The sequence below is a fragment of the Notothenia rossii genome, assembly GCF_949606895.1.
Source record: "Notothenia rossii genome assembly, chromosome: 11".
Lineage (NCBI taxonomy): Eukaryota > Metazoa > Chordata > Actinopteri > Perciformes > Nototheniidae > Notothenia > Notothenia rossii.
In genome coordinates, this window is record NC_136910.1 from 6,464,909 (window position 1) to 6,487,079 (window position 22,171).

Sequence of the window (22,171 nt, forward strand, 5' to 3'; positions counted from 1 at the left end):
GAAAACGTTTTCACCAATGTTTCGTATTTTTATTGTTGCTTGTGTTATCTGAAGTTGACTCAAACATTGGTGAAGCACCTTTAAACCTTCACAAAAAACATCAGATCAATAAAGCTAATTTTCGTTTTTTAAATGATAACTTATGGCTATTAATCCTGATGAATTAGAAGGAAATACACACTCTTCTGTTTGTATTCATTAAACAAGGACATCTTGTAACTTTTGAGTATATTTGATTTTATTGACATGGTAATGTTACAGTTACGTACTGTACATACAGTACAAGCACATCAGTATGCATATTCATACAATAAAAAAAAACACTTTCCTGTCATGTTCTTAATTAAGAAAATGACAGGAAACTTAAAATTCAGTATAAGATAGTAAAATATAACAAAGTAAACATTATTAAATGAATTATGTAGGTTTTGCTGTGAATTAGATCGTAAATAGTGGTAAAAGTGCTTAATAGTTTAATGTTTGACTTATCTTTTCTTTCATGAATAGTTCCAAACCGTAAACAAACTTAAAGAATGATACTTAAAACAGTTGAATGTAAATATTTAACTTACATTTCCTGGAAAAGTGGTTTCAAAGCTAAAGAAAATAATAAAAGTTCAATACATTTTCTTCATCTCCTTTAAATGCTTCACTGAAGCTACATTATTATTAATATTATCATTATTGTTGTCCTGAGTGATATTTCCAAACCTCACGTGAAATTTCTTGGCATCCTCTTATGCTATTACGCACGTTTTAAATCTTTGGTATAGCAAACATGTTGTACAATATTGCACAACTGACTGACAGAACCTGTTGAGGTGAACATGTTACATGCACACTGAATACATCTAAGGAATGTAACTCCCTAGCGGCGGTGGATGTTCTCCGGCTGACTCTGGAGCCGGGTCTTGTTGGCCAGAGCTGCCTTTCGGGTCATGGTGGAGCAGCGGGTCAGGATCTCCTCTGTTTTGGGTCGAGCAGGCACCTGGGGAACGACTGATGATGTCCTAGAAACATTGAGGCTAGCAGATTCAGATCTCTCGTCGCTGGTATCGGAGCCACGCCGGTCTAAGAGGCTGAGATCAATGTTGCTCTCGCTTTGCTGAGGCGATGCCAAAGGACTTCCTCCGTCTGCTAAGTTGGATGTGGATTCGAAGTCTGAGAAGCTGGTATCGGTGCTTGTGTTGCTCATGCTTCGTGCTCGGGCTTCTTCTGCATCCCTCTCCACCTGCGTCTGGGTCTCAGAGAGGACGTCCAGGGATCGGGCCTTGTGGAGATGCCCTCTGAACTGAATTGCCGAATCACTTCCCAGACCGGTGTCATCGCTGGATCGACGTGAAGTCGGAGCCTCCCTGCTGGAGGCCAGGTTGAGGGTGGAGCTGTGCAGCTTCCTCTGCAGGCTGTAGAGGCCGGCCCGAGGGTTGTTATAGGGCTGAAGGTTCATGGAGGGGATGTAACCTGCCTTGCCATTGAATCTGGAGAGGATTGCAAAAGAAAGATAATGGATTACAACTTTCGTTCCTATTCTCTATTGTTTGCAGTGCAGACAGATAAGATTCCATACCTGACGAGCCACCAGCCGTCGTGAGACTTCCTCAGCACCTCCACCACGGAGCCGAGGGACACAGACACCTCGTCGTGCTGCTTCGTTGTGTAACTCCTCACGGCACAGTACAAGTCACCTAGAAGTCACAAAGAAGATAACAAGATCAGAACTGTGGCAGTGCAGTTAGAGACTAGAAGAGAATAGATGTATGTTAGCTTCCATTGGTCAAAGAGCAATCCCCAGTGGTGATTCTGTATTAAAACTTGGCATCATATTATAAAATATGTGCACCTGGCATGAATTTATTGGCACAGCAATGCCAGATTATGTCAGAGCTTGGATGGAATTTTAAGAAGCACTGTAGATACTTACATTTAATGAATGGTAAATGTGTTCATTGTATCTATAAAAAGCAAGGCAAGGCGAGGTGCTTTACAAAAATGAAAGACATTCAGACAAAGGCATTTAAAAACAGTCGTTAAAAAGAAAAGATAATAAAAGAAAAAAATTTACATGAAAAAAAAATACATGAATAAAAAGTTACAGTGCAGTTTAAGATATGAATAGTTCACACAGAAGTTCCATTTTACTGATGCCTTTCTTTATGGTTTCTCCGAACATGAGCTGTGTACGCTTGTATGGCACATATGTCCCGAGCAGCATACACAGAGAAAACCAGCCAGGACAAAGTCCCCAGACACTGATTCCCTGGGGTTACCAGCCCCAAATGTTCATTAACCAAAAACGAAACACAACCGCTTAGTTTCACTTAAAAGCAGCGGCAAAAAGATAAGAGTATGGACAAGTTTTTCCAAATCCTGCTGTGACATTAGTCTTTTAATCCTAGATATGTTCTTTAAGTGTTAGTAGGCTGATTTGGTAACTGTTTTAATGTGACTGTAAGATACATAAATGTAAAATAGCTTAAGTTACCCGAATTGTTAAACTTTTTAATGCTCAAATAAGTGATTCAACTGTCAAATTGGATGAAGAAATCATTAAACAAGAATAATGTACACCTTTTGTTCTTAGAATATGAAGTTTATTTTAAGCATTTTAGTGTTCTAATTTTATTTCAATTTGCATTGTTGAGTACAACTATAACATGTACTGTATGTACATTTCAATGTTTTTCCATAAAGAATAAAGGAGTTATGTGTACTTGTTCAATGACGTCATTTCTTGCTACATGCATTCCTGTACATTATAATTTGACTGAAAACAACACACACCTGCATGCTGGAATTCAGAGTCTTCCTCATCCTCTCCGTCCATTAACTGCAGGTAGGGAGCAGGAAACCAAGCCAAACCCTTTGAGTCGTTCTCAACCAGCCACCAACCTGGAGAGGAAATAAAACAACCTTTAAGCATAACAGAAATACATAAAGAGTAGCTCAAGTTTGTTTTGATGATTTCCCGTAGCAATCTACATGAAAGCTGAGGCACTGACCTGCAGGATCTTTGATCAGCACGTCCAGCTTCTCGCCCATAGCGACCTTAAACGGACGATTCTTGGTATCTTTTGTCTCGTAGGCGGCCAAGCAGGAGTAAGTTTGGGTGACAAACGGGTGAGTGACGCTGCCTTTAGGCTGGTGAGAAACTTCTCCTCCTCCTCCACCATCAGGCAGATCATCAGACATCAGGATCATGATGCTGTGTGAGAGAGAAAGCAGTCATTTAATAATCAAGAGCTCATTTAAACTCTCTTGTAATTTGATCTGAAACTCTGGTGTGAGAACTGACCTGTTCTTGGTGAAGTCTGGCTGCAGGTCGTGATCTTTGGGCGTGAAGAACTGAGTCACCTCTGGGGTTCGTGTCACACTTTGATCGCACTTCAGAACTTTCTCGCAGTAGCTCTCCAGGAACTTCATGCGTTGGATGGAGCGCTTGGATCCTTTCTTCTGGCTGCTCTTCCTGGCCTGTCCTGCAGAGAGGAGAGGAACATTTTTCAAGATTATTACCAGACTGTAAAGAGAGCAGCGTCTAGTCCAAAATGTAAATGTGTTCATGAAGGAAACAGTCATAGGGAAGGAAAATGCCCAAAGATTATTACCAGACTGGCTGAGAAATAAGGTGAATTACTATGTTTATACAGCATTTTTCTTGGAAAGTACAAAATGTAATATCCAACTAATTGCTTCAAACTATGATAAAAACTGAAAAACAGAAGACATTAGACAATACATCAGCTAAATGTTTGCAGTGTTCTTAAACTCTTGTAGTTGGCTTTTCCTCTAATTATCGGCTGCAAATGAACAATTTTTGTGTAAGGAGACCATTAAAATAGACCTTTTCTAACATACATTTGAACTATTCTTACCTCTAAATTTGGGGATCACTCTGTTATTTTTCTTGAAAATGTTAATGCTAGGGAATCTCTTCTTCAGCTGCCTCTGTTTGAAAGAAAAAAAACGTTTATTATTTCTTCAAAATAAACACCAATCTAAGAACATTTGTGATTTATTTTGTTTTTGGGGACTTACATGGAATTTCCTGAACTCCTGAAAGGACCTGTAAATGATCACTTCACTGTTGTCCGACCACAACACAGAAATCATGAACATCTGTGGAGAAATACAAATAATGAAGGATGAGGGATGACATTTTTTACACAAATACAGAATATCACACAGTTAAATCTTCAGTTAAATCGTGCCTGTGTTAACTCACCTTGAGTTTAGGAGTGTCCCTGTGCACGGCTCCAATAATGCGAGCACTGATTACAAAGCGTTGATCCCCAGCCATTGTGTGAAGTGTGTGTCTCAGCTCTGTGGATGAATAGCAGCTTTAAGGTCTGCAGGTGAGCTGTTGCTTCTACTGGATCACAGAGTCTGCAGCAGTACATATACCCAAATAGTGGAGGCGGAGTCAGAGGAAGACACACATGAGGCACGGAGAAAAAAGGATGGAAACAAAGACAGAGGCGGGGTCAGGTAGGAGTGCCACTTCTCCATCGATGACCAATACTGAAATAAAAAAAGACAATCACCTACTGTAAAAACAAGAAACACCGCTTGCTCGTGTTCTTAGAGAAAAACTCCCAGGTGGTGAAATTGATAGCTCATGTGTAGATTAATTTACGAGAATTTAAACAAAGGACTCACTTTGACTGGATTTCAATGAATGATTGATAATGTTGCCAAGACATACGTTTATATTGTGGTGAATGTGTTAATACTGTAATTGTGTATAGACTATGAATACATAAGGAAGTGTTCTGCCTCATAGTCAAAATGTATGATCAAGTTAGCATTCTTCTTTGTTAAATTATACATTGTTCTGCGCCTGGAAGGTGTGTTGACTTGGTTCAAAGGGATGTTCGTTAACATAAGTCATCATGTCGCACGCACCCCAGGAATCTATGGACTGATTGGCTGCTTGCTGCAAACATTCTGCAATTCTGGACCCACTTTGCTACCCCTGCGTGACAATAAGGTCAAAAGGGCTTTACACCCTAGGGAAGCAGAAAAATCAAAAGTAAAACTGGAACATTCGTTCACCAGACAGAAATAATGTTGTAGTGGTATCATTAACCCTTTATGGGATTGTTTTACAAAATACTTTTAACAATTTCATGTCATTTCCGAACAGAATGATGTCTATATATTGCATAATATCAGCTGATGCACAAGGAAACAAATTGATCTCTATATTATCTTGACACTAATATTTTGACCCCTATTTTACTAACCAGAAGGAGCCATTTTAACTGCTTTACTTGCCCAGATGTACTCTTCATGATAGTGTCTCGGTAATCATATTTTGTTTATGTTAAAGGACTCTATTTTGAAATATGAAATGGATCAAAACCCACATGATTGTGTAATAGTATGAACAGAAATTTGACATTGACGTCCAACACAAATAGATTCCTTTCATGAGCAAAAATCATACATTTTTAGGTTGGCTTGTTTTTTATCAGTATTCAAACTTCGCATAAATATAAACCTACAAAAAACTTTAAGTCTGTGGATAGGCTCAAATAGGTAGATGAGTCTGAGCTGTAGACAGAAAACCAAGTGAATGTTTTACTTGCATAACTCACTGTCGTTAGCTGTCACAATAGGCTAGCCCACATGTGTCAAACTCAAGGCCTGGGGGCCAAATCAGGCCCTTGGTGGATTTTAATTTCCAATTACTATTAGATCTGGCCCGCCGGTATATTGCACGCACACCTTCACTCAATCCTGAGGTCAATTCCTCAGCTCAGAGCCTGACCCCAAACATTGATGAACTTGCACCCAAGATAAGATGCCAAGTATCTGGCTTGAACTAGCATCACAGAGCAGCACACTGAGTTTACATGGATGTTTCCTTCTGCACTCTTTCTTGAGACAACAGGGCATGTTTGGTTTTTTCTTTGAGGGAAATTGTTTTTTTAAGCTGTTGTTGGCCTGTGGAAAAATGTAATCATAAGAAATGACTCTGCAGATAGAGCCACACGAAATGAATGCAACTGATTATTTAATGTTTAACGTTGTTTTTATAGGCAATAATTTAAGCTTTGTTAGTTTAATATGTGCAATAAGTTCACTTCAATAAGTTTTGCATTACACATTGAACCAGACCGGCCCTCGACTAGAACCGATTTTTTTATTTTGGCCCACTGTGCATTTGAGTTTGACACCCCTGGATAGCCCATCGTAGACTTAAGTCAGTCTCAGACTTGATCCTGATAAAACAGGGCCGAGCCCTTAAACCTTTGTTATAACAAGATTTATCATGCCTCATTAGCGAGTTTTAGAGGTACCGCTGGACAGAATATTTTACCTTTGTTTGAACAGAGATAAGTTTTCCCATTCTTAAATGCTACACTAAGCTAACAGCTTCCTTGTTGTGGCTTCATATTAACAGATAGACATGAGAGAAGTCTTTATCTTGGCAGGTCAGAACATTAGGGTAATTCCCAAAATGTCAACGATTCCTTCATCTGTCCAATAGTAGGGGCATTTTTATTTTCTGGGAGGCTAGCAAACATGTTATTACATTCTCAAGAATTGATGACATGCTCTCCTTCAATCGCTTCCTGGCATCTCCTGCATCCTCAACTCCCATAATGAAACCTTTTTGACACATGTAATCACTTCACACTTGTCATCTGGCAGCAATATCCCTTATCAGGAGCAAGTGTGGAGAGCTGTGTGCGTTTGTTGAGACTGACCAAATACGTATGAGTGTGTGTGTGTGTGTGCGTGCATGTGTGTGGCAGGGGGTTCGAGGGTGAAGAAAGCAGGTGTTTCTTCAAAGTGAGGATTGCATCAGAGGTCCAGAGTCTAAGGGGGTTATCCCGGCCTCTCATCAGATGGACACGGGTGTGCAGTCTTTGTCTGAAGTGATGCCAGGACTTTATCACACACACACACACACACACACAGTGTTATAATGTAAAAGGTCAGGACTGTCCAATTGTTATGTATAACCCAATAAGATGCCAACACCTGTGTGAAAGCCACATGAGGATTCCCACAGAAAACAATTGAGAACCTTCACTCTGCATTTTATTGCGCATATGTTTGTGACACTATAGATCATTTATATGTTGACACGAAACAAAGTACATTCAGTCCAAATGTAAAGAGTCATAAAATCCATCTATCACCACGTTATACATTCACACAAAGTGGCTGGAGATGTGTAGTTTCCATATGAGCATTTAAGGCATGATAAGAATCTTTGCTATGTTTCTGACAGCGCTCAGGTTAGATCAGTGCAGGTTTTAACATCATGAGAGTTGAGCATATGGCGTGTTTCCATACAGTACAAATGTACATAGTTTCAGCAAATGTAAAGTGAGCTTGTCAATGCATTCAAGAGACATTCAATGGAAACATGATTGAATATCATTACAGAAAGTAAAATTATAGGAAATAGAGATGTGTGAAATGTGAAACAACAATAAGCTATCCAAATATAGGCTTGAACACTAAACAGAAAGTATTTACAATATATCACTAAAACTTCTAGAATTTGAGAACATTCATGTATAAGGCAAGTTTATTTATAGCACATTACAACAAAAGGCAATTCAAAGTCCTTTACAAAAATGAAAGACATTAAGAGCATTAAGAAACATATCATGAAATGACATTTAAAAACACTTGTTTCAAAGCAAAGATACATGAATTAAAGTTACAGTGCAGTGTGAGATACACACGCCTGAAATGTTTCGGCCAGGTTCTCAATCATTGCTAATCCTTTTAGCAGAAATAGTTTATCACCTCACTTTCTTGTTTAACTTATTTCAAGTGTTTCACACTAAACAAACCCCCCTTTAGGAAATTCTAATCTGACCCCATGGTATCTTTTAGAATTCACGAAAATATATATTTTTTTCCAAGTTTACCTTGTCTTTCTAGGACTTTTTTGATATCCTCCGTGAACCAGGGTCTTGAAACCAAAACTATTCCTCTTTTTTAAATACACATTAGTTAAGTTTAAGTTGTCTTTTCTAGGACTTTTTTGGTGTCCTCCGCGAACCAGGGTCGATAGAGATAGACAGAGATATTTCGAAGCCAACACCCTAAAAACTAATCTAACACTAACTACTTAGGAGTACAGACAACATTAGTCTAAACAGGTTAAATACACATACACAAATTGCAAGGAAAAAAGGAGGTTGAAGTTAAATGCATTTCAGAAAAGAGTAACTTGTTTAATGTAGTCAAGCTTTGTCATATTTGATTAACAATAAAAGTCCTGTCCTCTTAACACTTGTCCACCATGTTTATGACATTAACTTGCCTTTAACTATTCACATCTGTTACCGGGAAGAATGATAACAGGCAATTTGGTGTTCAAATTTGGCATCAAAAGTGTGTATTATGTGAATTTACAGCAATACAGGATTGTTTGCTGGTTTCAGAGTTCCTGTTGTTTCAAACCAGCAGCTGAACAGAAACCCCTTTCAAAATTTCAGTTTGATGGAAATGATTTGGACAGTTTGGATCTGATCAGTAAATAATATGTATGTATGTGAGGATGGATCAGATACTGTGTCCATAGAGCAGCATCTAGTTATTAGAATCTGTAAATGTGCATAGAAATTGTCACGGTTTGTGAAGGAAGCAGGACCCAAATGCATATATGAACTGAAAAAACTCGGGCGGACGGCCCGGGGGCAAGGCAGAGACCAAGGTGGGGAACTCGGGCGGACGGCCCGGGGGCAAGGCAGAGGGGGCAAGGCAGAGTTCGAGGAGGGGTGAAGACCACAGCGGGCGAACTTAGGGGACTGGGCCCGAGGGCGAAGACCGGACAGCTCAGGAGGCCGGGCAGGAGCCGGTGTCGGCAAGATCCCCCACGGAAGAGGACACAGGGCCGGCAGGACCCCCGGCAGAAGAGCAGTCAGAGGTACCTCCAACGGCACGGGACATAGGGTTGGCAGGACCCCCGGCAGAAGAGTAGTCTGCGGGACCTCCAACGTGACAAGACATGGAGTTGGCAGGACCCCCGGCAGGAGAGCAGTCTGCGGGACCTCCTACGGGACAAGACATAGTGTTGGCAGGACCCCCGGCAGAAGAGTAGTCGGCGTGGCCTCCAACGGCACAGGACATAGAGTTGGCAGGATCCCCAGCGGAACCTCCAACGGCACTTGAGTAGGGACTTGAGTGGGATCTCGAGAGAGGGCTTGAGAGGGATCTCGAGAGAGGGCTTGAGAGGGATCTCGAGAGGGAACTTGATCGGAGACTCGAGAGGTGACTTGAGAGGGGACTCGAGAGGTGACTCGAGAGAGGGCTTGAGAGGGAACTCGAGAGGAGGCTCGAGAGGAGACTCGAGAGGGGACTCGAGAGGGGACTCGAGAGGGGACTCGAGAGGGGACTTGAGAGGGGACTTGAGAAGGAACATGTGTCGGTCGGTACACCGACAGGACTCGGGGAGCTGGCGTCGGCTGAACAGCCAACAGGAGACGAGGAGCCAGAGTCGGGACCATGACTGCTGGGGCCGGTACTTGAGCCGGAACCATGGCTGGAACTGGGGCCGGAACCATGGCTGTATGGGCTGGTTCTGGAGCTGAAAACATGGTTGTAAGATCCAGTTCTGGAGCCGGAAACATGGCTGTAAGGTCCGGTTCTGGAGCAGGGGGCATGGCTGCTGAGGCCGGCACTGGAGCCGGAACCATGGCTGCTGGGCGCGGAGCGGAAGCCTGGACCCTGGCTGTGTAAGCCAGGTAATGGAGTATGGAAGCAAAGCTGCGTGGGCCGGTACTGGAGCATGGAGCCATGGCTGCTGGGGCCTGTACTTGGGCTGGAGCCATGGCTGTGTGGGCCGGTTCTGTAGCCGGAACCATGGCTGCTGGGGCTCGGGCTGCTAGACTGGCCTTGCGACTCCTTCTCTTCACAGCCGCCTGAATACTCCGTGGACCGCCATAAGCCAGACGAGTTCCATCATACGACTCCTTAACAGGAGCAGGAACTGGGGCAGAAGCATGGGTTGACTTCAGACGGATCCCACCGAGGCATATGGTGCCAGGTTGGGAATTGGGAGACAGGGAGCTAGCATGCCTGGGGCTAGCAGGCCGGGAATCCCACACCGGGATCATGGCTGTTGGAGCACGGGCTGGAATCCTGGCCCTGCGTCTCCTAGAGGCTCTTTGGAGACTCCGTGGACCTCCAACAGGACCGTAGTCGGATCCGAGGAAAGGGTTACAAGCGTCGGACCAATCCTCAGGACAACTTGTGAACAGCTGTAACCAATCCGGCAACGAACTTCTCAACGAAGGCATTTCGGCCACCTCCATTCGTAATCTCTCGAGAATAGCCTCTTTGTCCTTTCTAGAGGAAGTTCCTTTCCACTCGGCATGAAAACATTGAAGCGAAAAGTCTAGATCAAATAGATCTAAGTCAAAATCTTCCATATCCGCTGGGTCCATATTTTGGTCGGTTCGTTCTGTCACGGTTTGTGAAGGAAGCAGGACCCAAATGCAGATATGAACTGAAAAAACTCCTTTATTTCAAGGCTATGATATAAACAATGACAAACCAGAACACTCACCGCCGAACTAGTGATGGCACAAGACGAACCGACAGACAGAGAGAAAACCCAGAACTTAAATACACACAAGACTAATCACACAACAAGACACGGGTGAGGAGGGAGGAGAAAACACAGGGGCCACAGGTGAACATAATCAGACAATTAGACACACCAGGGAAAAGGACCAGACAATAACCCAGAGGAAAACATTACAGGGAAAACCACAAAAACACCCAAACCTACAAAACTATAAACGTGACATAACATGAGAATCGTGACAGAAATAAACTTTTCCTTAAAAAATCAGTCATGATAAACTCCAACTAAGAACAATGAGAAGTACTGTAGTTTAGAAAAATAATGAAAACATAAATTGTAATAACGAATATGAATAGTATTATCTGCGAATAAGGATAATAATTATTTATGTTTTGCATGCAATGGGATGTATTTCATTATGAAGAAATATAAAGATTTCACCTTAAAATACTACTGGACTGGTGAAGCTATTTTGGCGAGCTTGTTTTGCCGCGCACAGAGAAAAGTGTCATGTATTTTACCTCATGCGATCGGCTCTCGCGATCCCCATTTTTAGAGAGCAACCCTAACCCGGCCGATCGATCGGAGCATCCCTAGTATCAACACAGGGCGCATAATTACTTGGCTTACAGATAAGGACGTGAGTCTTTGTGAGGATCAGTTTCACTTACAATGAATCTGTGTGCTGTGTGTCCATCATTTTTTTATTTATTATGATAAAATGCTCCATCTGTCATAAAGACAGCTTTTTAACAAGGAGGTTCCACATAGCCCCACAGGGCATCATCTTTGTTTGATTTGAACTCCTTCACAATCACTTCTTTGTTTGGATTGCCTTGAAACTGAAAATTGGCAATTATCCAGGTGCATGGCTCGTAGCTTTCATTTATCTCTATCTCTCTTGTGGGTATTTAAAGTAATATGAGTTTCACCATCCTGAAAGTTTCACAGTAACCTATTAAAACAAATATGAGAACATTTAAACCTGAAAGATTCCTTTGCATCTTCGTAACTGTGAATAAGCGTGACACATTCTCCTTTTGCTGTTTCAAAGAAGAAGGAAGCAATAAAAGATTATCTTCCTTTATGCCTTTTCTTACCAAGGAAGGAAGAAACGTTTGTTGTGCTGCGTCTCCAATCATTAATGGACAGCTGCGGACGTGTCATGTGGCACAGATACTTGAAACCGAGCAAGATTGTTGCAGAATATTGGGAATAACTGAGAAACACATTTATGCTTTTAGTTAAATGGTTAAGGGACTGTACTTATATAGCACTTTATCCAGTCTTTAAGAACCCTCAAAGTGCTTTACATACTACATGTCATTCACCCATTCACACTTTTTAATACAGAGCAGTGTGCCTTACTCTAGTACCTAACATTCACACACATTCACACACATTCACACACCGTTGGCCATGCCATCGGGAGCAACTCAGGGTTAAGTATCTGGCCCAAGGATACACCGACATGTTGACTGCATGGGGTGGGATCGAACCCACAACCTTCTGGTTGAAAGACGACCGCACGCCCTCACAGCCACAGTCGCCCACAAACATTAAGCACTGACAGTTTATATACCTATATTTCAACCATAGTTGATGTAAATATCGCTTTATTTGTAATGTTTTATAGTTTTCTTTAAATCGTTTTTTGGTTTACATTTTATTTTTATTTTTATTTATGTACGCACCGAAAAACACAGAGACAAATTCCTCGTACTGTAGCCTATGTGTTAACCTACTTGGCAAAAAACCTGATTTCTGTTTGCTTTTATGTGTTCACTTTTGACAAATTGTAAAACAAACTGGCGTCGATGGTCTTACAAATACTGGGTAATTCTTCAGTATATTGACAATAGCTTCTACATTGCTTATCAATATTTATTTTCAGATATAAAAATAATCACTGATAGTGTATACCTCTAAACCAGCAGTTATCAATTGTATGTTTTGGCCTCTAACCAAGAAGATACTGATTTCAATACGTGCTTGATCTCAATAACAATGATACGAAGCCATAAAAGCAACCGTTAAAAAGCTGTATTACCAAGTAGTTGTAGAAAATAAAGTTGCATGATAACATAATTTTTATTGCAGAGTATACGGTAAATGAATACACCTGTGGCTAAAGGTTGGAAAGTAGTCTGCAAAGAAGAGGGTGGAGTCGATGTTAAAGGGTGTGCAGCTTCTCATAAGTGTTATCAAAACAAGGAAGTATTGTTGCACAGTAATAGATATCCATGACTTTAACACTGGGGTCAGTGTCAGGAAAGTGCACGTATACAGTAATAGATTATATCACTGTGACTGTAACACTGGGTTCATCGCAGGAAAGCACACGTATTTGTCAAAAGCAACTCCAAGGAAAGGAATTTAGCTGGAATGATTGTAAGTGTTACACCCTGTTACGCCCCACAAAAATGGCCTTATGGAGCTAACAAAATTCCACCACTGACCCAAATATAACACGAAAGACACCTTTTAAAATCATCGAATCCATAGGATTTATTATAGGCAACACATCAAATGTTTCTCCTAGGATGAGACGCAGAGACACAGCAGTCCCCACCCCAGAGGCTTCTCCCTTCTGCTGCTGCACTGGAGCTTTTAAGCACTTCCTTCTCCAGGTGCACCTCGTCTGAACCTCGTTACAGCAATGCAGCACACCTGGGTAGAGGAACCAACGGGAAAAAGAAACAGGGAATACATACAGCCGTAACACACCCTGAGAGGAACTTGAGTCACACCGAAAAATAATAAGCAGTAAAACAAACTCAGATGACCTAATGCTAACTGTAAATATTTCTTCAATACTTGCTTCATCTAATCAATGTTATCATTATTCTATCTGCAGTAGGGTGGTCCTTCGTGAGAGGTACATTTTTTTTATTCATTTATTTTAAGCTCCAACCACCGGAATTCGTTATACTAGTCAAGAAAACTCTCCTGGTGAATGTTTTCCTCAGTTGCAGCACCGTGGCTGTGTGGCAGCCCAGGTGGATGAGGAGGGCTCAGAACAGTCTCATAATACACACATGCACACAGAAGGATTCAAACTTGTATTTCATGATCCGCAAAAGGATTCACACTTGTATTTCCGGATCCACACTTGTGTTTTTCCATGCACACACAAATGTGTTCCGTTTCATACATGTAAATAAAATCCAAATACAGAAAAAAGTTTTACAGATGTATTTTTGATCCTCACATATTTGTTTTCCGTTTAAAAGCTCTGAACCTGCAAACACAAACCGCTTTCTGTGCATGGATCGCTTTACATTCGTGTGTGGGTTTTTTGAGACTCCCCTGACGGTCAGCCGATTCGTACTTGTAATGTTTTCTATCTATAGCCAATCAGATGTCTCCTCAATTCTAAGCCAATCACGTGAGCGCGGGTAGATTTCTTGTGGTCATGACGTAGCGCTTCACGTAGGCCTGCGCATTTTGCGCAGTCCGGAGCTGATAGGTCCATGAAGCCTGCCTGCAGGCGCTAATCTCAGTACATTGCCTCTTTCCGAACAGGAAATGCACGCAAATACAAGCCTTTATATTATTAAGGTACAGCGCCACTTTCCGAACCATTGATGAATGCTTGTGTACACAAAAACTGCAGGCAAAACCGTTTTAAATGTGTGTTACCTGTATGGCGAATACAGCTGCTTTATTTATGTCTGTATGAAGTTGTTGTGAGTGTGGAGGGAGCAGCTACAGGTTAGTTTAGCCTAATCGATCAGTGCGCTACGAAGCCAATGCTAGACAGGGAACTGTCAACGGGGGGGGGGGGGGGGGGGGGGGGGGGGGGGGGGAGCCCCGCCGGTCATTATCGGCCGATATTCACTCTTAATAGTTTGATCGGTGCTCTCTATAAAGGCCGATCAGGGGAGTTGGATCTGATCGATATGGACATAAACGCGAGTGAAGTATAACCGGACGCAAGAGAGAGATCAGATCAGCTGCTGAGTCTGACGGAGAGCTGACCGGACTGCGCAAAATGCGTATATGAAGTGTCATGAACGCAATAAATCATACCCTCGTGGGTCGCGCTCATGTGATTGGCTTAGAATGAAGGAGACATCTGATTGTTTATTGATAGAAACAATTACAAGTATGAATCGGGTGAGCGTCAGGGGAGTCTCAAAAAACCCACACACGAATGCACAGCGATCCAAGCGGTTTGTGTTTGCAGGTTCAGGGGATTTAAACGGAAAACAAATATGTGAGGATCAAAAATACTTATTTGTAAAACTTTTTTCTGTATTTTGATTTTATTTACATGTCTATGAAACGGAACACATTAGTGTGTGCATTGAAAAACACAAGTGTGGATCCGGAAATACAAGTGTGAATCCTTCTGTGTGCATGTGTCTATTATGAGACTGTTCTGAGCCCATAGATGAGGGAGGGGTAAATGTTGTCGGATTGAGGAAAAAAATCATCATGAGGGTTTTCTTGACTAATAGAATGAATTTTGGGGGTTGGAGCTTAGACTTTCCAACTTTCAATGTTAAGGACCACCCTAATCTGCATGTGTACTTTTCTCCAAGCCATTATTTTTGGCCTTTGTAATCCTTCACTGATCTCTGGGTGTGAGAGAGCAAATCATTCAAATTATAAACCCATTTATCTTAACTGCACCTACCTTATACATCACTAATGGCTCAAGTAAAACAATACATAAGATAACACTTTATTATAAATGGACTAAAACCAAACAGAGGTAGCTCTGTCCTGATTCCTTGGTATTATTTTTCCTTTGTGTATATATCTTTTCAACTTCAAGGCGTTTAGTTTGGCTTGATATTTCTGATGCTCTAATTTGAAACAGATCAACTTTCCAACATGCGTGCATTAATAAGCTGGGCCGAACAGTGACGGAATTATTGTACATTATGTCACAAGGAAATCATTAGTTATTTTTAGGGTGTAAGACTGACACACATTTACTGTAACTCTGTGGGGTATAACCTGTTCTTCTGGAGCTTTACGTCGAAGACAATGAGACTTGTATGAATACCTTCCACCTCATGAAAGTATGAATGAAGTGCACGTTCCACATGGCTGCAATCAGTGGCGGAGCTGGGGGGTGGCCACAGCTGAATCCTGGCCACCCTATTGGCCACCCCAAACTAGGGTGACCAGACGTCCCCGTTTTCCGGGGACAGTCCCCATTTGTATTGGCCTGTCCCCGGTTGAAACTGTCCCCGGAAATGTCCCCGTTTTTTAAAATACGTTAAAAACGCATAGCAAGGTGAAATAAAACCTTTCATGTAAGGAAACACTGGGTAAACAGACTGTCACTGTGGTCAAGCTAGCCCCCACTTCGGAAAACACGTTGTGCGGGCTGGCTTGACTGTGCGGTGCGCGAATATCCTATGCATTATGGTAGAGGCCTGTAAAAACTGCCTTCAAAATAAAAGCGTTTACTCGGTCAATAACAAATATACCTAAAAAACACACCAAACATATTCATATACTGGAGCTTAAATTAAGCAATATGTAATGTGATCAATAATCATTTAAAACAAACTACGTATAACTACCACATTATAACTGAGTGAATGTAAAATGTAAGGATACAGTTATGAAGACATATCTGACATTTCGACTGGGTCACTAATTTCAATTGATGTTGACACCATCTCACAACAGAGTCATTCGAAGTCAATCAAATACTTATTTCACTTCAGGGTGATAGCAGGAGACCCCATCTAGTCAATCAGAGAAAATCCGGACAATCTGATGTAGAGTTTCAAAATAAAATACTTTTGAAATCTCATATATGGGCTATCGTCCTTCTGTTTTTATACAAGAATAAATAAAAAACTGTCAAATCATCAGAGACTTATTTCACTCCAGGGTGATAGCAGGACACCCTATCTAGTCACTCAGTGAGAATCAGGACAATCTGATGTAGAGTTTCAAAATAAAAGACCTTTGAAGTTTCTATGATCTATCATCCTTCTGTTTGTATCCAACAGTTAAAATGTTCGAATGACATTGAACCAGAATCGTCCCCTTTGTTCTTTAACAGTGAAGAAAATTGGACATGTTAATGATATATTGACCGCAAAACTCAAAATGTCCCCGGTTTTAATTTTGAAAATCTGGTCACCTTACCCCAAACACCCTCACCACGGGGGTCCAAACAATTTTAGAACATTAAGAAAAAAATGTTTAAGTAACCTTTCATCATTCATCAAGAATTAACATTAATAGAACGTTATATTGATAATGTACTGACTAAACTTACAATTCATTTAACTTATTTTCTTCCAAAAGTTAATTATCCAAAGCCTCTAGTTTGTACCAGCGCCGTATAGATAGAAGAGTTACGACAGCGGAAGTCCAAAAACGGTTATCGTCACGTGGTTCATGCAGACGAGGATCGTTCCCCGGAAGTTCATGGCAGGCAATGTGAATGCATTGATAACAGGAGATAGAACTACGATTTTTGGTAATTATTAGTGAATAAAGGTTTTGATTTGCAATATTTTTAAATCAAATCGATATGTGTATGTATTTAAATCAATATGTTTTAAAAAATAAAATTTGCTAATATTAAGTGATAATATTAGGATTAGTGTGAACAACTAGTTCACATGTTAGGCTAACAGTGCCTTGGTTAAAGAGCCTGTTGCTGTTTATAACTTTGAATTCTTTAAAACCAATATTATCTTCTTAAACTTGTATAGTAGTCAGGAGCATCACTTTCTAATGTTTGATATATTTAGAGGGAGGGGATCTAAAGGAATGCTTCAAAATTCAGATTAGATTAATTTCTACCATTTTCTTAAATTCATGGTAGTTTCAGTAATCCCATGGTAATTGAGGACACAAGTTATCTAAATGACTAATGTCGTCTTTATGGCTTTCAGAAAGGACAGGAGACCGACAGGTGACTATCAAAGGACTAGCAGCAGCAGCAGCAGCATGATGATGATGATGTTAAATGTGTTGTTTTAGGAACATCCATTGCAAATACATGGAATTCAATAAACATTGAATAGCATATCATGCAGTTTGTCTGTGCCTTTTCCTCCGTGTTGTCCTGGTTTGCTGTGCTGCCTCCTAGTCGCCACCATGGTTTGCTGTGCTGCCTGGGGATGCTCAAATCGCTCCGAGAAAGGAGTACGAATGTACGGCTTCCCCACTGACATAGAGCGGAGGAAAAAATGGCTGGCTCAAGTCAGCAGGAGCAATTTCATGACCAACAGCAAAAAAATATGTGAGGATATTATATACAAACACTGCATTTGCACTTTTTCACAAAACGAAAACCACACCATTGGGAAAGCTTAATGTTTTGTTTAATAAAAAAAACAGGGAAAGGCTTGAAAAACACAGAGCTGAGACTCAGGGTGCAGGGTGAGGGTCTCAATGCAGGTATTCAGGCTCCATTGAATCCCCCTCTGGTTCTTGTGCTGAAAGAGGGAGTAACAGACAGGAGAAAGGGTTATACACACCTATATAGCACACCTATTGGATGGGAAATTGCCTTGGGGAGATAAGGTGTGGTCTTTGTTCCCAACTGAAGTTATGGAACTTTATTATTTGTGAGTTTAACAAAGTATGACAAATGGCATGAGTAACAGATGTGATATGAATTTCTATAACGTTGTCTCACATTCTTGGTCATATTTTATATACAGTATGTAATGAGTATAACATGTCCAGTAAGTATAAAGTGTTTCCTAATACTGTGTATTCAACCACTATGGAATATGTATGTGGGCAGACAAAACTGAGTTGTTCTGTGTGTGAAGTAACCTCAAGTCACTCCGCAGGCACATTTTGATGCAGACCAGTTTGTCAAGATAAAAAAGGGCAAGACTAGGCTGAGAGCAGAGGCTATACCCACCATCTTCGTGCATCGCCCTGTGGTCAAAAAGAGAAGGGCCCCTGCACCGCGATTCACCCCGTGACCTGTATCTACAAAGCCCATAGCTCATGATCACAGCTATAGAGTGAAAGGTGACACAGGTATAATAAGTATGAACTCTTAGTAACAAAAGTCATATTTCTTATTTTTAAGTGGTATAATATTTTAAATGTTCGAAAATCTACAGTGCCATGTCTTCTACTTACATTAGTCTCAAAGATTGAGGGAAGAAGGGATGAGGAGACTGAGAGAAAGGAAAGTGAGGGTGAAGAAAGAGAGGACATGGCTAGTGAGGAGAGACAGGGAGGGTGGACACCACCCACTCAGCCAGCAGCCAGTCAGCATACGAGGGAACCAGCAGCCAGTCAGCATACGAGGGAACCAGCAGCCAGTCAAACAGATCTATTAAAAAAATTAAAGAGAAAATTAAAAAGCCAAGAAGGAATCACCAAAAAAGCAAAGTCTGCACTAAGAAAAATCAGGAAGGAAAATGCAGCTCTCAAGAAAACAATGAAAATTAGGGACAACAAATATAAGAAAACGTTTTAAAAAGACCAACCTAAGGCATTAGGCAGACTCACCACAAAGGGGATGAAATGGAGCAATGAGACAATTAAGAAGGCTTTAAAAATTCGCTTTGCGTGCGGACCAACGGGTAACAAAACTCTGCAGGAATTGCAGATTCCCCTTCCAGGATTAAGGACACTGCAAAGAAGGATGCAATGTGTTAAGTTTGAGTCTGGTGTGTAACAGCTAACATCAATGCCCCTCCACCCGTAACATCAATGCCCCTCCACCTGCCAACATCACTGCCCTCCACCTGCCAGCACCCAGCCAGAGGAGCGCAAACAACAAAAACAAGCAAGGTGTCCCGTCATGTACCTGGAAATTTGGGTTGGCAAAATGGAGTAAGAGATGGACTTGAAAAACCTTGGTGGCTCTCTACTCATGTTGTTACAGTTGTCTTGGTTACAGCTCTCAAGTTTTTTTTTGTTGCCATTTCCACATCTTTAGAAAATATGAAATAAATGAAGTGAAATCAACCTCTTCTCTGGAGAACAAACTTTGATTTCTCTGTCTTGTGAGTTTGCAGTCTTGCAGTTTTGCTCCTCCACCTGTAACATCACTGCCCCTCCACCTGCCATACAGTAGGTTACTAACAAGATTACTTATATAATAAAGTGATAGAATACATGTTTAGTATGCTTACTTATATAAAACAGTAGTATTAAACTTACCTTGTGTTTTCACTCTCACTTAAGTCCCTCTCCCTTTGCCATCAATCCAAAATCAGCTGAGCTGCAACTTTATACAGACAGGTAATAATCAACATAATCACAAGGACACAATATGGCTCTGCTAAAAACACTCACTCTTACACGCACCAAAGTTATATTTATCTAATATTTAACTCCCTCCACCCCCGCATACAATCCCTTTTAGAAGACCCTCTTCTCTAATTCAACAACGTTGGACGAAATGACATTAAGAGAACGGAATTTACAATTAAAAGGCTGTTCAACGTGTGTTGCTAACTTGATCCGGAATCCTAGCTTTATCTGTTATCTGTAAACGTTCCCTAAATCTACTAATTTAGGGATAATCCACTGACATCCTTTAATACACATGTTAATTTGAATCAGATGTACTGATAATATCCGCAATATAAATCTTTAAACTTCTTCTTACCTTTAAAAGTCCGTCACGAACGGTCTATTATGCTGCAACTCTACAGCTCTGCTAGCCTTGGCGCTAACTTCCGGGGAACGATTGAGAGGCTCCACGATCCGCCATTGCTGTAAAAATGTGGTCCATTGGAGTGAACGGAGATGACGTAACTCTCAGTCGGCGCTGGTTTGTACACCCCCTTCTATTTACATGTAATGGTTTGGCTCCGCCTCCGCTTCCAAACGGCACTTTCTAGCAGAGAGTGAAAGCATGTGAGCAGGGATGCTAGTACTTACTTGTGTACCATGTCTCAACGACTAACAAAGTCAGGCTTTCAAAAAGAAAAGAAAGGAGAGAAAGACAAGAGAGAGGGACTAAAGAGCGACAGTATATCACGCAGTTTTTCAAAAGAAAAGGTGGGTGTGTTCCATGAGTGGTGGAAATTAGTCTGTTAGCTGTCTGTTATTCCATGGAAAATCTCATTACAAAAAAACTCACACAGGGGACAAAAACTTTTGTTTACAAGTACAAAAGAGTACACGAACTCATTACAGGGCGAGAGAGAGAGAGAGATAGAGAGAGAGAGAGAGAGAGAGATTTTTCATCATCCTATTTCAGTATTTTAGCATGCTAACGCACAGCTAACAACAGTTAAGGCTAATGGAAATGTCATTACTTGTGCAGCTAGGCCTATTTATCAATAGCATTCAATAGCAGTTGTAACTTTTAAAATTGTATTAGCATGTCAGGGTTTCCCACACATAGACTTTACTTGGGCGGGCCGCCAGGTGTATTAACGGCCGCCCAAGTATATTTCGCGAACTATTTATTTATTTATTTTATTTTTATATATATATATATTTTTTATACGTCCGTGACCACAACGCCATCTGCGATCGATTAACTTGTGGACAATGATCCCTCGCTCTACGCCTCCTGTACCCAGCCCCGGACTGGCCATCGGGAGGACCGGGGGGTTTCCCGATGGCCTGGCCTGTTAAGTGGCCTGCCTCACACAGGTTGACTGGCTGTCTACATGATGTGGCCTGCCGACATGGCCACTGTCATACAGATCATAAATCAAAGCCCTTGATTGGTCTCTCTGAGTCATTCAAGCCCGGGATAACTACAGCTCAGGTGAGGCAAAGGATTCTCTGAGTGTTTAGATAGTTAACTTAGTCTAAGTTCTCAGTGGGTCTCAAACGGTGTGGTCACCATTTATGTAAACACATATTTCCATTCGAGGGGGTAGTGATTAGTAAAATATGCATGAATAAATAAATAAAAAGTTAACTAGGTGACAAAAGGTAAGATTCACATTTAAAACTTGTTGAGAGCTAAAACTAGTATTTGCTGCTGCCTCAAAGAGGAGCAGGGGGGAGAGGAGGCAGAGGAGGGAGACAGGAGAGGCTGATTCAGGAGCCCAGACACACTCACAACTATAAATGAACCAAAAATAAATAAATAAACAAGTTTCAGTGTTTTTTCATATTGGATATGGGATATTATTGGTTATGGCCATGATTTTATGATTATTGAAATGTATACAGTTCTGTTTCATATAGGTGTTTCCATAGATCTAGTCTCTTTATTTTCCCCTCAAAATGCACCAGATTGATGCATTCAACTCCAAAATAAAATAAAAAATCTTGCCGGGGGGAGCATGCCCCCTGACCTCCCTAGAGGATTTGAGATCCACCCCCACTTAAAATCACATGGATAGGATCCTAAATACATTTACCTTTTTTTTTAAAAACAGTAACCCATGTCCATATGTTTATTTGTGAGTAGTAGATTTAAACTATAGGGCTATCACTATGGGCCCTGCCTCCCAGCTAGCGGAGAACATTCTCACAACTTTGGCTAACATTACCTACAGGTTCTATTAATGTTTTAAAGAAACGTTTTAATCTGATGTTCAAAGAACCTTTTTAGGATGTTTATTATTTCAAATAATGTTCCTATAAGGTTTAAGGTTAACTAAGACATAACGTTTTAACTGCAACATTCAGAGGATGTTTTAATGATGTTATTGAGGCCTGAAATGACAGAAAGTTTTTTTT

At 41.1% G+C, this 22,171-nt stretch overlaps 1 protein-coding gene and 1 long non-coding RNA gene across 10 annotated transcripts; both read right to left on the reverse strand.

Moving 5' to 3' along the window:
- Positions 1-261: 261 nt before the first annotated feature.
- On the reverse strand, positions 262-4,359 carry LOC307025045 (NADPH oxidase organizer 1-like). Its single transcript, XM_079659626.1, has 8 exons — positions 4,220-4,359; positions 4,033-4,113; positions 3,870-3,942; positions 3,293-3,473; positions 3,000-3,202; positions 2,782-2,889; positions 1,568-1,685; positions 262-1,478 (listed from the first exon to the last, which is right to left on the reverse strand). Exons 1-8 carry the CDS (start codon positions 4,292-4,294, stop codon positions 869-871), a joined length of 1,449 nt encoding a protein of 482 aa, XP_079515752.1. The 5' UTR covers positions 4,295-4,359; the 3' UTR covers positions 262-868.
- A 13,492-nt stretch (positions 4,360-17,851) lies between these two features.
- LOC307025115 lies at positions 17,852-20,516 on the reverse strand. Of its 9 annotated transcripts, none has more exons than XR_013804070.1 (5): positions 20,130-20,514; positions 19,679-19,739; positions 19,485-19,596; positions 19,022-19,145; positions 17,852-18,842 (listed from the first exon to the last, which is right to left on the reverse strand). It is a non-coding gene; the product is annotated as an uncharacterized lncRNA (long non-coding RNA). The 9 variants fall into 9 exon arrangements; XR_013804072.1 differs by having other exon boundaries at positions 19,485-19,578; positions 20,130-20,513; XR_013804073.1 differs by having other exon boundaries at positions 19,485-19,578; positions 19,679-19,745; positions 20,130-20,513.
- Between the last annotated feature and the right edge of the window lie 1,655 nt (positions 20,517-22,171).